This window comes from Perca flavescens, chromosome 11, assembly GCF_004354835.1.
Source record: "Perca flavescens isolate YP-PL-M2 chromosome 11, PFLA_1.0, whole genome shotgun sequence".
Classification (NCBI taxonomy): Eukaryota; Metazoa; Chordata; class Actinopteri; order Perciformes; family Percidae; genus Perca; species Perca flavescens.
Genome location: NC_041341.1, coordinates 29,927,611 through 29,940,399, shown reverse-complemented (window position 1 = coordinate 29,940,399; position 12,789 = coordinate 29,927,611). Strand labels below are relative to the sequence as shown.

The 12,789-nt window shown below is 38.9% G+C and overlaps 1 protein-coding gene across 1 annotated transcript in view; it reads right to left on the bottom strand.

The window, feature by feature from the left end:
• Nucleotides 1-1,581: 1,581 nt before the first annotated feature.
• Nucleotides 1,582-12,789, bottom strand: part of dnah7 (dynein, axonemal, heavy chain 7) — a 98,399-nt gene continuing 87,191 nt past the window's right edge. The window contains exons 61-66 of the mRNA XM_028590638.1: nt 12,517-12,654; nt 9,959-10,189; nt 7,910-8,062; nt 4,407-4,584; nt 3,573-3,676; nt 1,582-1,812 (exon numbers count right to left, since the gene is read on the bottom strand). Coding sequence (XP_028446439.1) covers nt 1,606-1,812; nt 3,573-3,676; nt 4,407-4,584; nt 7,910-8,062; nt 9,959-10,189; nt 12,517-12,654 — 1,011 coding nt within the window. The 3' untranslated portion in view covers nt 1,582-1,605. The remainder of the gene's footprint in view (nt 1,813-3,572; nt 3,677-4,406; nt 4,585-7,909; nt 8,063-9,958; nt 10,190-12,516; nt 12,655-12,789) is intronic.

Below are 12,789 nucleotides of genomic sequence, written 5' to 3'. Positions count from 1 at the left end.
AGTAAGTCAAAAAAAGTGATAAAAAAGTCATAGTAAAGTATTTCCAAAAAAGTCATAGTAAAGTATTTCCAAAAAAGTCCCAAAAAGTCATAGTATAGTATGTCAAAAAAGTGATTTTGTGAGTTTGTCGGGAAAAGTCATAGTATGTTGAAAAATAGTCATAGTATACTATGTTGAAAAATGTCATAAAAAGTCACAGTATGTCGGAAAAAGTCAAAGAAAACAGAAAATGTATTCTTATTTGTCACATACAATGTAGCTATATTCAAATGTAACCCATTAGGAGCAGTGGACACATACAGCGCCAGGGGAGCAGCTTGACGTTTTGCCGAAGCAGGCTGGGATCGAACTGCTAATCTTGTGGTTGAGGACCGACCCTCTACACTCTGAGCCACATGCCACCATCATAGTATATAATGTCATAAAGTCTTAATATAGTATGTAAAAAAAGTCATAGTATAGTATGTCGGAAAAAGTGATAAAAAAGTAATGTATAGTATGTTAAAAAAAAATCATAGTATGGTATATAAAAAAAGTCATAGTATAGTAAGTCGTTAAAAAGTCATAGTACAGTATATTGAAAAATGTATAGTATACTATGTTGGAATAAGTCATAATATAGTATGTTGGAAAAAAGTGATAAAAAGTCCTGGTATAGCATGTCGAAAAATGTCATAGTATAATATGTTGAAAAATGTCATAGTATAGTATGTCGAAGAAAATCACAGCATATTATGTTGGAAAATGTCATAGTATACTATATTGAAAAAAGTCATGTAAAACAGAAACTTTAATCTTATTTGTCACACTACATTTAACCCATTCTAAGCATTAGGAGCAGTGGACACATACAGCACAGGGAGCAACTTGGAGTTCAGTAGCTTGCCCTAAAAGTCATAAAAAGTCCTAGTATAGTATGTCAAAAAAGTAATAAAAGTCCTAAAATAGAATAAAATAGCAAAAACACTGTTGTGTCCTGCCTTGGTTGCACCGGTTAGTTGTGGTCTGCAGAAGCGCAGAGAACTCTCCTTTTTACCTGAATCCTATTATAGAATGTTGGGGAAAAAAAGTCAAAAAAGTCATAGTATAGTATGTAGAAAAAAATCATAGTTTAGTATGTAGAAAAAATTGATAAAAAAGTCATAGTATAGGGATTTTGGAAAAAAGTCATAATACAGTAGGTCGTAGTATAGTAAGTCATAGTATAGGTTGTCCTAAAAAAAGATATGAATGTTATGAGTTCAATGTTCTGCAAAATCATCTTAGAAAACAGATGTATACCACTTGTTCATCCTTTACATTTAAATAAAGTTTAGAAGTTAAAGCAGTATAGTAAAATGTACATAATAATACTATACAAAAGTCATTGTATAGTATGCCATAAAAAAATCATAATCTAACTATGTTAGAAATGTCATGCTTTTCTCATAAAATGCATAATTTTTTAGAATAGGAGAGCTTATTCGCTGTACTAACTAGTAGTCATTGTTATTATTACCTGTCTGTTGTATTTATTTAAATTGTTATGTAATGCATAAAAAAGAGACTATGTTTTGAATTTTTTTTTAATGAAAAGCCAGTGCATGTGTGTGAGATAAAAAGGGACTAGGAGCTGAGCTGGCAGAGCAGTGCTACCCCTCGCCTGATCCAGTGTTCAGCAGGCACGTCGGAGTTGAGCGTCATGGCGATGACATAATTGGTGGAGTGGCCCGTGGTGGACAGGGTGCCACGCCGCTCACTGGTCTTGTAGACAGGCACTACATAGCACATCCTCTGGGGGATGTCCTCCCGCTTGACAGGCTTCAACCACATCTGATGGAGAGAGAGGAAAACAGAGGGGCAGAAGGGGACAAATGACGTGATTTCAAAATTGAAGATGTGGCTGCCAAATTTGCCTACTCTACCTCCATTAGCTACTTTTACAACTAATCGCTGCCATTTAGGGGCGGTTTTCCATGCCAAACATTTGACTAGTGAAAAAATTAAACTGTCAAATGAAATCCTGTATGCCTCTGCTGACAAGCAACACATTTACTGTAACTTGATTATATGACAGATGCATCATGATGGGCCGTAGTTGCTGTCAAAGAAACAAAAAGATCAGATTGTATTTAAGGTTTAAAGGCCAGGACATAAAACAGTGGAAACTAACCTGGATCTCCATTTGTTATCCAAACGTTAAACTTACAAATGGGAACTTTGGGGGCATAAACTTATAAAGCAATAGCATTAACAAGGAAGAGTCCCCTTGGACTATTAAACAGGCTTGGTTATGCAAAAGGGATAAACTGGGCCACAAAAACAGTTTGTTGAGTTGCAGCCAGTAAAGTACTCAGCTGGTTCCATAACGGGCGCCTCTGAAGATTTGCATTTCAAAGCCAGCCAAAGCAGCCGCTGTTGTGATTTCTCCCCCCACATACAATAAACACATTTTTAATTAAGTTCCGCTCTTGTCAAAAACTGATTCTGTTAATAACTTGCCCTGAAATGTCTGAATATTAAAAAAGCCAGGCTTGTGCATTATTCATAATCACTGAATGCATTGTGATGAAGAGAGAACAGAGGGAGAATCAAACTTGATCAGTCTTCGCTCTCTGCCCCTGGCATTCTGTTCCATCACTCTGTCAGTCGGCTTTCATATACCATATCAACCTCTGTTAATTAATAAAAGGATGAGAGAGCAAAGGAGCTCGGCCTCCTGCAGGCACAACGTGAAATAAGAAGTGCTGAAGCTGCTGCTCAGTATCGCATCCAGAGAACAAGGAGCTGTGAACATCCTCCTGGGTAGAGCGGCAGCTACAGTATAATAACAGTGATGGTTGTTCACTTTCTCCTCAGAGAAAAACAGCCAGCTCGTAGAAGTTTACAATCTGAATAATGATGGAATCTGCCCCATTTTCATAATCTGATACGTGAACAGATATTATCTTTCCTCTCTTGTGATGGCCAGAGAGCTTCACAGGCTCGATGGTGTTTTTTGCCTCCAACAGGCAGCTAACCCTAACCTTAACCCTAAACAGAACCATTGCCGCGCTGCCTGGAAGGAGACGTTGGTGGCAAAAAACACCAAACACCGCTTCACAGGAGCAGAATCAATAAACCTCCTCCCCCTCAAAATGTATGGAAGAATATGTTATGCAACAATTCAAATGCACAAGCCTGTGTACATAAAAACTTCAGGGAAGTAGTCAACTATGATTACCAATGTGCATTTCAGCAAGAAACATCCAATTATACAATCTTCACAAAAAAACGATTTTGCAGGAACCAAGCTGAAATAATTAAAACATAAACCTATAGGGTTGTTGTATTATCAAGGAGAGTCCTGTTTCTTTATATTAAGCCATATTGAGGATATCGTTTAAAGAAAAAATGTGGATGAGATCATTACTGGCTACAGATTGGTTATGGCGAAATAAAATAAATAAAAGGAAGTTGGCAAATATGCACACAATGACAGGCTGATAATCCATTTTGCACCACTTCATTCATTCAGCCTATGTCTGAGGATTCTTAAATTCATAATTCTAACCGATATCTGTGTACAGTATCTGTGTGTGCTCCTCACTCACCACAGGCATGGGGTCGTGCAGCACTTTGGGGTAGGACTCAGCAAGAAGTTTGGTCTTCCTGTCCCAGCGGGCGCCATCCAGAAACAGACCTCTAATGTACACACCTGGGTGTCACACACACAAACACAGAGATAATTCAGAGGCACAAGAGAAGTCGTTAGCATTGCTATGATAATAATATCACCAACTACCTTCTACTAGCATTCCATAACCTCCAGTTATGGAGGAAACCTGTGACTGTGATACACGTTGGCCCTTCCAGCAACTGTAAAACTTGATGAACCCAGCTGAACTGACCTCTGTGCTGTAACACTGTCTTTCCATAAAGCATGGGAGCTCTCCTATTAATAGAGTGGGATAAAGGGGTGAGATTTTGAGATAACTGACTGTTATCCTCTCAGCATCAACCAAAATGCACAAACACACTGTACAGTAGCTTAGCAGTATAGGCTGTGTTATTGTGATGGGGCTCCAGCTGGGGACTGTTCAAGAAGGAGGATTTATGTGAGACTGACTGAGAATCTTACAGCAGAGCTGGAGGCACAGCGAAGCCTGCATGTAGACCAGAGGCTTTCACTTACTTTTGCACACTATGCCTCTTTTATATACAGTCAGTTTTCATCCGTTTTTTTTCTTCCCACTCACTTATGTTCCTCTTATTTCACTTTCTGCTTTGAAACCTCACTTTTCATCCCCTTTTGTTTAATAGAGACATTTTATCCTATCAAAAGCTATCCTTATATCTGGCTTTTACTATTAAACTGTCATCCTTCCTTCTCTCTAAAATCACCCTTTCTCCCCCTATCTTCTCCACTACCCCCGTTAGTATCCTACCATCCTCTGGAGGCCGTTTGTAAGGTATCTCATCCAGCACTTCAAAGTCGAAGCCGAGCAGGTCAATAGGAACGGTGTGTTTCCTGGCATAGTTCTGCTGGCTGCCTGTGAGGAAGGCCTGGGTGAAGAAGAATCCCGATACCCAGAATACAGCGGGCATACCCTGATCATACCAGTCCTAAAAACACAGCAGAGAAGAGACTTTTTTAGAATGAACCCCCTGGGTATTGTGTTATTCTTCTTTTATTCAGGTTCGTCCAGAAAAGAAAAAAAAATATATTAAAAAAATGCACAAACGAATAACAAAAACATACATTAGGGATGGAACTACAGGAAAATACCATACATAAAGTTTAGTTGATTATGTGAAATAACATTTTACAGGTCAGGTCGAACTGAAAAAGGAACTGACTTCCAAAATCATCTCAGGTTCAGAAAAAAACTAAAACAAAAAACATGTCTGGTCTGAGGTCAACACACCATTGATCTTGATCTTTGTGCAACTGTAAGCTGGAATTTTCCGTCTACTGAACACACTGAGAGGAAGCTGATGTTTTTCTTCTCAACTCTTGTTAAAAACAGCAAACAATCATATGCCGTGAAATGTCAAGGCATTCTGTTAGGAAAGCATGCTGTCTCAGATAAGAAACCCGTGACTTTCCAGTTCACCCTGTGGGGAGTCATGGGTGGACATCTCCGTTGGATAACACACACACACACACACAGACACACACAGTACATTCTTTTCACTCCACTGAGTAATGATGAACATGAGGAATGTGATATTTCTCCAGTGGAAATAGAAAGGGAAACATGGGAAATGGCTGTTGATGAAAAAGTTCACTTTGCAGACTCACATGATGATATCATGTGTCTGCATGTGTTTCCTGTACGAACCCTGCCCATGAGTAAAAAACATTACTACCCCCTACCTCCTATGTGCTGACACGTCGAATGAATAACTTTAAGTCTTGTGTCAATCAAGTGTGACACAGCTTAAGGCAGGGTTCCAGTTAACTGTAGAGGGCACAGTAGCACTAACATTTCATGTGACACTAGCTTCTCAACACTGAAAGGCCTAACAGGGTTCCAGAGACTAGAGTCTATAACAAGGAACACTGAAGTAGTTCTGGAGGCTTGTGGTGGCCCAACATACACTGTGGTTACACACTTTTCAATGTGACTGTTGTCATCCGATCATGCCAGGACACATTAACCATCAAGTCTGTACATTGATTTATTTATTATTTATTTATTTATATATTTATTTATTGTTTGTTTGTTTGTTACTAATTTTGCTTGATTTTAGTGCTTGTGTTGTGCACTTCAATTTGTACAGTACTTTGGTCAACTTTGGTTGTTTTAAATGTGCTATATAAATAAACTTGACTTGACTCGACTACATTCCAAGATCGGATCTTGCTCGCATTTGGATCCAGTTAGCTAGACCACATGCTGAGGTGGCCTGGCTGGCACTAAGTTTGGATCTCAGTGAGGAGTGGACAGCATGTGGGCACACCGAGGACAATTGTATCAAACGTAGATCTTGCGGAAACTCCCCGCCACACAGAAGTTCCTCTCCCAAGCGAGAACAAAGGGAACAAATTGGAGGAAAACCGGAGCTAAAGCCCAGCTGAGACCGCTGTCTTATCGCACTGCGGTCCGACACCACTGTGAAGTGAGGAACGCAGTAACTGCTCGTAACAAAGCGCGTCTCATACGGGCCATGCCACCATTACAAAATAAACAAAATATAAAACATGAAGAAGGCTCTCTCTTGGACCAAGTGCTCTCTTGGACCCATTCTGGAAGCACCTATCACGCGGTCACTGATCTGATCACAATCTGTTCAGGCAGGTTGCATTCAAGTGTCAAGTGTGGACACAGCTGATTTCCGATCTCACGCATCCGATCACAAAAGCTGCATGGAAGACAAGTGTAGGAAGACATTTTATGTTGTTTTTTCCTTGAATTTTGCATCACAACATTGGTGAAGTAACATTACCCATGCAAAGACGGAATCGGTTTGTGCAGTCGATTACGCACTTTTTATTGTTTAACCAATGTTTTCCATGCAAGCGACCATCGCAATATGTATGCACTAATTTGACTCTGCTATAAGAGGGATTTAGAGATTAGAGAGATATTTATATTTAGAGATAATTTCTTTCTCTCATTTCTGTTTTTTTTTTTAGGGGCAGAGCATCGAAGCTGTGTGGACCCTATTGTTTTTGCCAGTATTATATTATTCTTCTTCCTACAAAATCCACGTTCCCATGAATGAAAACTCACCAAACTTTGCACACAAGTCAGTCCTATGCCAAACTCAATCAGTGAGATTTGTGTGCAAATTGTCCTGATGGTGATGCTAAAAAAGCCATCTAAAATTCTAAACTTTGAAAATTCAAAACAAATCAGCCGTACATGCTACAACGTCACAACTTAAGCCAAACTGTAGCCCCAATAGGGCAGAAACTATACTCTGCTTTTACCTAGTGGCAATTTTAAAGACCATCACTCTACTTTTTGCAAAAACTGCAAAACTTCTTAAACCTCTCTCATCCCACATTTTTATTTCAATTGACACCAAATATGGGGAACTTCATCTTCAGACTGTTTCATCAAAAATTCACACAAATTCTGCAATTTCTTCTGAACTAAATATTTGATGTTCATGGAAAAAATTCACAAAATTCTAAGATCATTGTAGATTTGGTGTGCAAAATTTCAGAATTTTATCTCACAAAGTGAAAATTTTCTTCTACGCATTGCAGTCAATACAAAATAGAACATCTATAAACATCAGTTTGGCATTTATTGAGTTTTGTGAAAATAAATTGCAGGCATCTTTATGTTGTCTTAACCAAGTAAACATATTCTCAGAATTTTGTAATGAGAAATACATTTTTTAACAGTAGCAAGCCTGCTATTTGTCTACTAGGTGTTGCGATGCCAGTTGCAACATCATCCAGATAATAGCTCCATGAGATCAGCAACTACCTATGGCTTCAAAGGTTCTGAGTTTGAGTCCCTGGTGTTGCATATATCTAATCAGGCATTGTGCTGTGGACAACTGCCCTGCATATTTTAAATGTGTGTCTGCATTAACACACCTGATTCTGATTAACAATCAGTCCAGTTTAGGAAAGTCATGTTATTGAGTCAACCCAGGCTGACTCAATAAAATATATCCCCAATAGCTCACTCCTTGCCTTTGGACACAAAGATTGTGAGTTCAAGGCTTACAAGGTCACGTCTTATTCATAATCAGCCATTGTGCTTTCGACACCTTCCATGCATGTTTAAAATGCTTGTTCCCTGACCATTGCTGCAGAACAGCTATAATTTCCTTTCTTTTTTATTCAAACCCCCCATTGCCTCCTTCTTTGAGACTGATATTTTTTTGAATTTATTTTCAATTTACTTAGTATTTATGACTAACCCCAAATACTCCTTTCGTTTTATCAACGTCTGATTTGAAGCATTGTGGCAGGGTTCTGTACCTGTAAGAACTTGAGCCGCTCCAGGAAGTCATTGACGTAGCTTCCTAACGGTTTGAGGCTGGGGTAGGACTTCTTCATCCACATGCCCGGGATGCGACCCGTCAAGATGCTTCTAACCACCTCCTCCAGCTCTGAAGACATCACCACCAGCCCCTGCACACACAAACACACACACACACACACACACACACACACACAAACAAACACATAATTAACTTCTGCACTACTTGAAAATGAATTGAATATAAAGAAATTCAAGCTTGTCACTTAAAAACCTTTCTGTGGAGATAGGTGACAGACAGCCACATAATGGGAACTATTAATAATGTGCTGTGTAGGGGGGCTTTGAAACAAGTATGAAAAATGATGTGCTCATTCCCCTTCCTGACTCTTTAGGCTTTTTCCACTTCAATCCCACAGGGCGGGTGCATCTCAGGAGGAGAGGAAGTGTGTGTGGAGTTTGTTTATTAAATGGTATACAGAGACACACGTGTGTGCTCAGGCATATTTTTTATTACTTTTTTTTGAATGTGGTGTAATTAGGAGTGCAATGCTACGCATATTAATGCACATATGTTTGGATGACATTCTGTTTGGTCTTCAGTTCGCAACCTTCTATGAGCTAAATAATTACAGTCTTCTTTCAGTCTTATGCAGTCCAATTAAAAGCTATGTCTTGGCATGTGCGATATCGCCAAACCTTTGGAAATAGAAAGTCAGTAATTATTTTACCAGGGATTCTATGGCTAAGTAGATACTCTCACTTGTTCAAGTGTGTCTCTTGGTGGCAATTTGAAGAAGAAAAAAACACTGATTAAAATTATATCAGGGCCTTAAGATAACTACATTTGGGAGTCTGTTAATTGTCTAATTGTCAAGAGTTTTAGCTCATCACATGCAGCAGTGCCAAGCTTCCTCCCTCTTGTTTTTTATGGATCCAATAACTGCAAAACCACAACCCAAGTTTCAAACTATTCCTTGTGAAGTTAAAACATCATATACACGTTAATATTTTTAGCTGTGCTAACGTCTGTCGGTTTGCCACTTTTGTCCGACTGAAATGTCTCCACAACTATTAAATTGACTACAATCAAATCTGGCTCAGACACTTATGGTGCAGAGAGGATGAATAGTAATTGCTTTGATGATCTCCTGACATTCCAGTCAGCCTCAGCTGTACTTTGTGTTTTGTGCTAATTAGCAAATGTTAGCATGCTAACACGCTAAGATGACGGACATGGTCAAACCTGGCTAATCATCAAGTACAGCCTGACAGAGCAGCTAGCATGGCTGTAGATTATACTGTAGAGTCTGTGGCCTAGGCAAGAGGAAGTGGTATAAATACGAGGATAAGAGTGCTTTATGAGAGAAGGTCAAGAGCACTTGACAAGAGGCTTCATTCCTGTCATTCCAACAGGGTCAACATTTCTATAATGTATTAATTTCCGTTATTCTACAACACATTGCTTCATACCTTTAACTGGTGCATGTTTTAACAGTAGTGCTTGTAAGATATGAAATAGAGTAACTCAGATGTTCAGATGGAAGCACTTCTTTTGTACAGTGATTTCCAGAAATTGCCCTAAACTTTCACAATTACAGTCTCACTTGTTTCCTTGTAATAGAAAATGATGGTATTAGATTGGTGCATTTGGAGTGTTGTGCTGACTGCCTACAGTATCTGTTTTCTGAGGATGTATTACCAGAGTTTCCCCTGTAATCATTCAGCAGATGTGTGCTTCCTCTGATGAAATATTGCTTTCACTGCACAGAAATGTGAAATCAATGATGATTCATCATTTGGCCTTACTGTTTATCTAAAACAAACACATTTAGTGTAATTAGAGTGCATTTGGCCATGCATCTTGCTATAAGTATCCAAACAATAAGGATCCCTGAGAATTAATCAACAACTCCTCACCTTTATAGCTAACATGAATTTGAAGGGATTGAGACAAGACATCTCACATGTGGATAATGTAAGAATATATGTATTTTTTTTATTATTATTTTTTTTTACATCCAACCACTTCTCTACCTCCTGCATACCTTTATGGCCTTCTGAATGTTGACACAGGAGTTTCGGATGGTGCAGAGCAGGTTGTTAAAGCGGCCCATCTCCTGCGCCAGCACTGTGTTCATGCTCTGATTGTAGCTGGTAGGGAAGCGCCTCATCACTGCCTCCAAGTCAAAGTCTGCAGGCAGCTTGCTCAGGATGTCAGCTGCCACATCAAAGACCATGTCATCCGAGGATTTGGCGTCTCCGCCTGAAGAGCGGGACTGATCAGAGACACAGAGTGACAGAGGACGGATGAGAAGGGGAGGCAGGACTTGTGGCTCCGATTGGTTTGACAGTTCATCATTTTTGGAGGAAATTATCTTTTGCGGTCTTTGACTTGTCAAATTATGCATTCCCTTTTAAAAGGACTTGTTTGCATTGGTGCTATTTTGATCCTGAAAAGACCCTGATAGTAAGAGGTTCTGACTCCTGACTTGACTTTGCTTATATTTCATCATCTTTGTGCCAGATTGATTTATATGTATGCTTTTTAAAAGGACACAACCTGACACAGAATATCACAGTCATATGATTTACCTCTTAATTTGACCTTCCCTTCCTTAATTTGTAATTCATTTCTCAGGCTAGCCTACAGCTACCACTATAACACCACTGATGATATGATCCTAAGAATATACTTAGCATATAACACCCTGTGTGAACGAACACACAGTTTCACCCCTCCCCGCATAGTCATTTGACACAATCTTATCAACAATTCTAATAATCATTCATGCTGATAATTATTCACTCTAATCTGTGATTATAGCGTTTTCCTCTTAGTCCAACTTGCACCATTTACCTATTTGATGCTCAGTCCCTAGCCAGCGGTAATGGATAATCATTGGCTAATGCCACTGAGGTTACAGTTGGGGAATGACAAATAGCTGCTTCATTCCATTTGAAGCGTCTCCCTGTTTATCGGTCATTGAGACTGATGGGACCGTATTAGATGCTAATAAAGTCCACACATGACTGAAGACATTATTAATCATGTTGAAAGCAGTTTATATGAATAAATGCCAGACTCCACTAAGCTCTAATTTTAACATGAAGTGGCAATGCCTGTGAAAATAAGTTTATATTTGTTTGTAGCAAGCCAGGTCTTTAATACACTTTTTTTTGTTATTATTATTTTGTGACAGTATATGTACACTGTATATTATTATCTTAAAGAGATTAAATCATAGGAATTAGAATGTATTGGATGCATACAGAGTATGTGCACATGTGACACTCAGGTTCTATATGTAGATCACTTGCACTTGTTTAATATCAAGTTTAATTCCCACAGGAATTTAGACAAGTTTTGGCATTTTGAGAAATCTTCGCTAAGTAAGAGGCGCTGCTCTGTATCTTAAAATAAATAAATGGATATAGGGCTAAATAAATATCCCTTCCCATATTGCAGGAGAAGCCGCACTTCTTTTCTTCTTCAACTAGGTCTTGATGTGAAATCTCTTGATTTGCAGCAAACATTAACTGGAGCCGGGATGTGGTAAGATATAATCCTCAATAACCTAGTCTAAAACTCCACATAGCTGAGATATATATGATGTGGGATCACACAGCTTCGCCAAAGCCACTGTGAGTCATACAGTCAAAGGAAGACAACCTTATAAGAGGGATTTTTTGTTTGTTCTTTGAGAAGTCTCTCTACAAATTACTGGAATTGTTGGGGGCTTTGTAAATTATAGTGTGGTCTAGACCTACTCTATCTGTAAAGTGTCTCGAGATAACTCTTGTTATGATTTGATACTATAAATAAAATTGAATTGGATTGAATTGAATTGAAATATTTATTTATATTTTTCTCTTTAATTTATGTTCAATAGTACATTTGAATGTAGGGTGATATTTAATGCTGGCAAATATGCCTATAATAGACGGTGGAAACTCAAGGGAAGCATATTGATGCTGTGTGTGTTTATTTGAGGCAGTATACTAGTGTCCAGGTACACGTTTTTAATGTGTGCACTCCAGTCTATGTGTTTTGCGTGTGTGCGTGTCATGCATTTGCTTGGTAAGAGTGTAACGCATGTTATCTATAATTTGAAAATCTACCAGCTGAGTAGTGACACTCCAACTGAGCATCTGGGATGTTGGCCAATAAGGGACACATTGGTTTCAGAAGTGACCCAGGGCTGCTGGCACTGAAGATCAGTGAACTTTGTTTTTTTCACCTGTACCCATGCCAGGCCACAGCGCGGTTTCATGTCTGTTATTTCTTGCCCAGTTTTATGGTCATTATGCTCCAGGTCATGTGATGGCATAATAATGAATTCAGTATTACACTGCTGCATTAAATTCTGGCCCTCTGTCTTCATTATTATAACAAATAGCGTTAAAAACAAATCTTAGCAGTAAACTTTATATTCAGAAGTTGCAATGGCTCAAATTAAATACTTAACAAATGATAGTACAAAATCGCAAAGCATTAGTCTGTATTTGTTTGCTGTTGTGGTGTGTGTGTGTGTGTGTGTGTGTGTTCCTGACAGGCAGCTAATCAATATAATACTTGGAGTTTCGGAGGTCCAGGTGGATTTACCTGTGTAAGCAAGATGCTGTTAAACAGTAGTTGTGTCTCAGATTGATCCTTGGTGATATCTGCATTGGCGTTCATGCCAAAAATCTCCGGTGACGGGTTGAGTGGCAGCGACTTGGTGTATTCTATGTAGCTGTTGTACTGCAACCGAGATGCAGAGAACAGAGGGCGAGGAGTGCAGTGAAAGAAGAGAGGACAAAAAACATCAGGAAACATCTCGAGTAATAACACTCATTGAAAAACAAGTCGGCTCCTTAGATTGCTGACATTTATTAT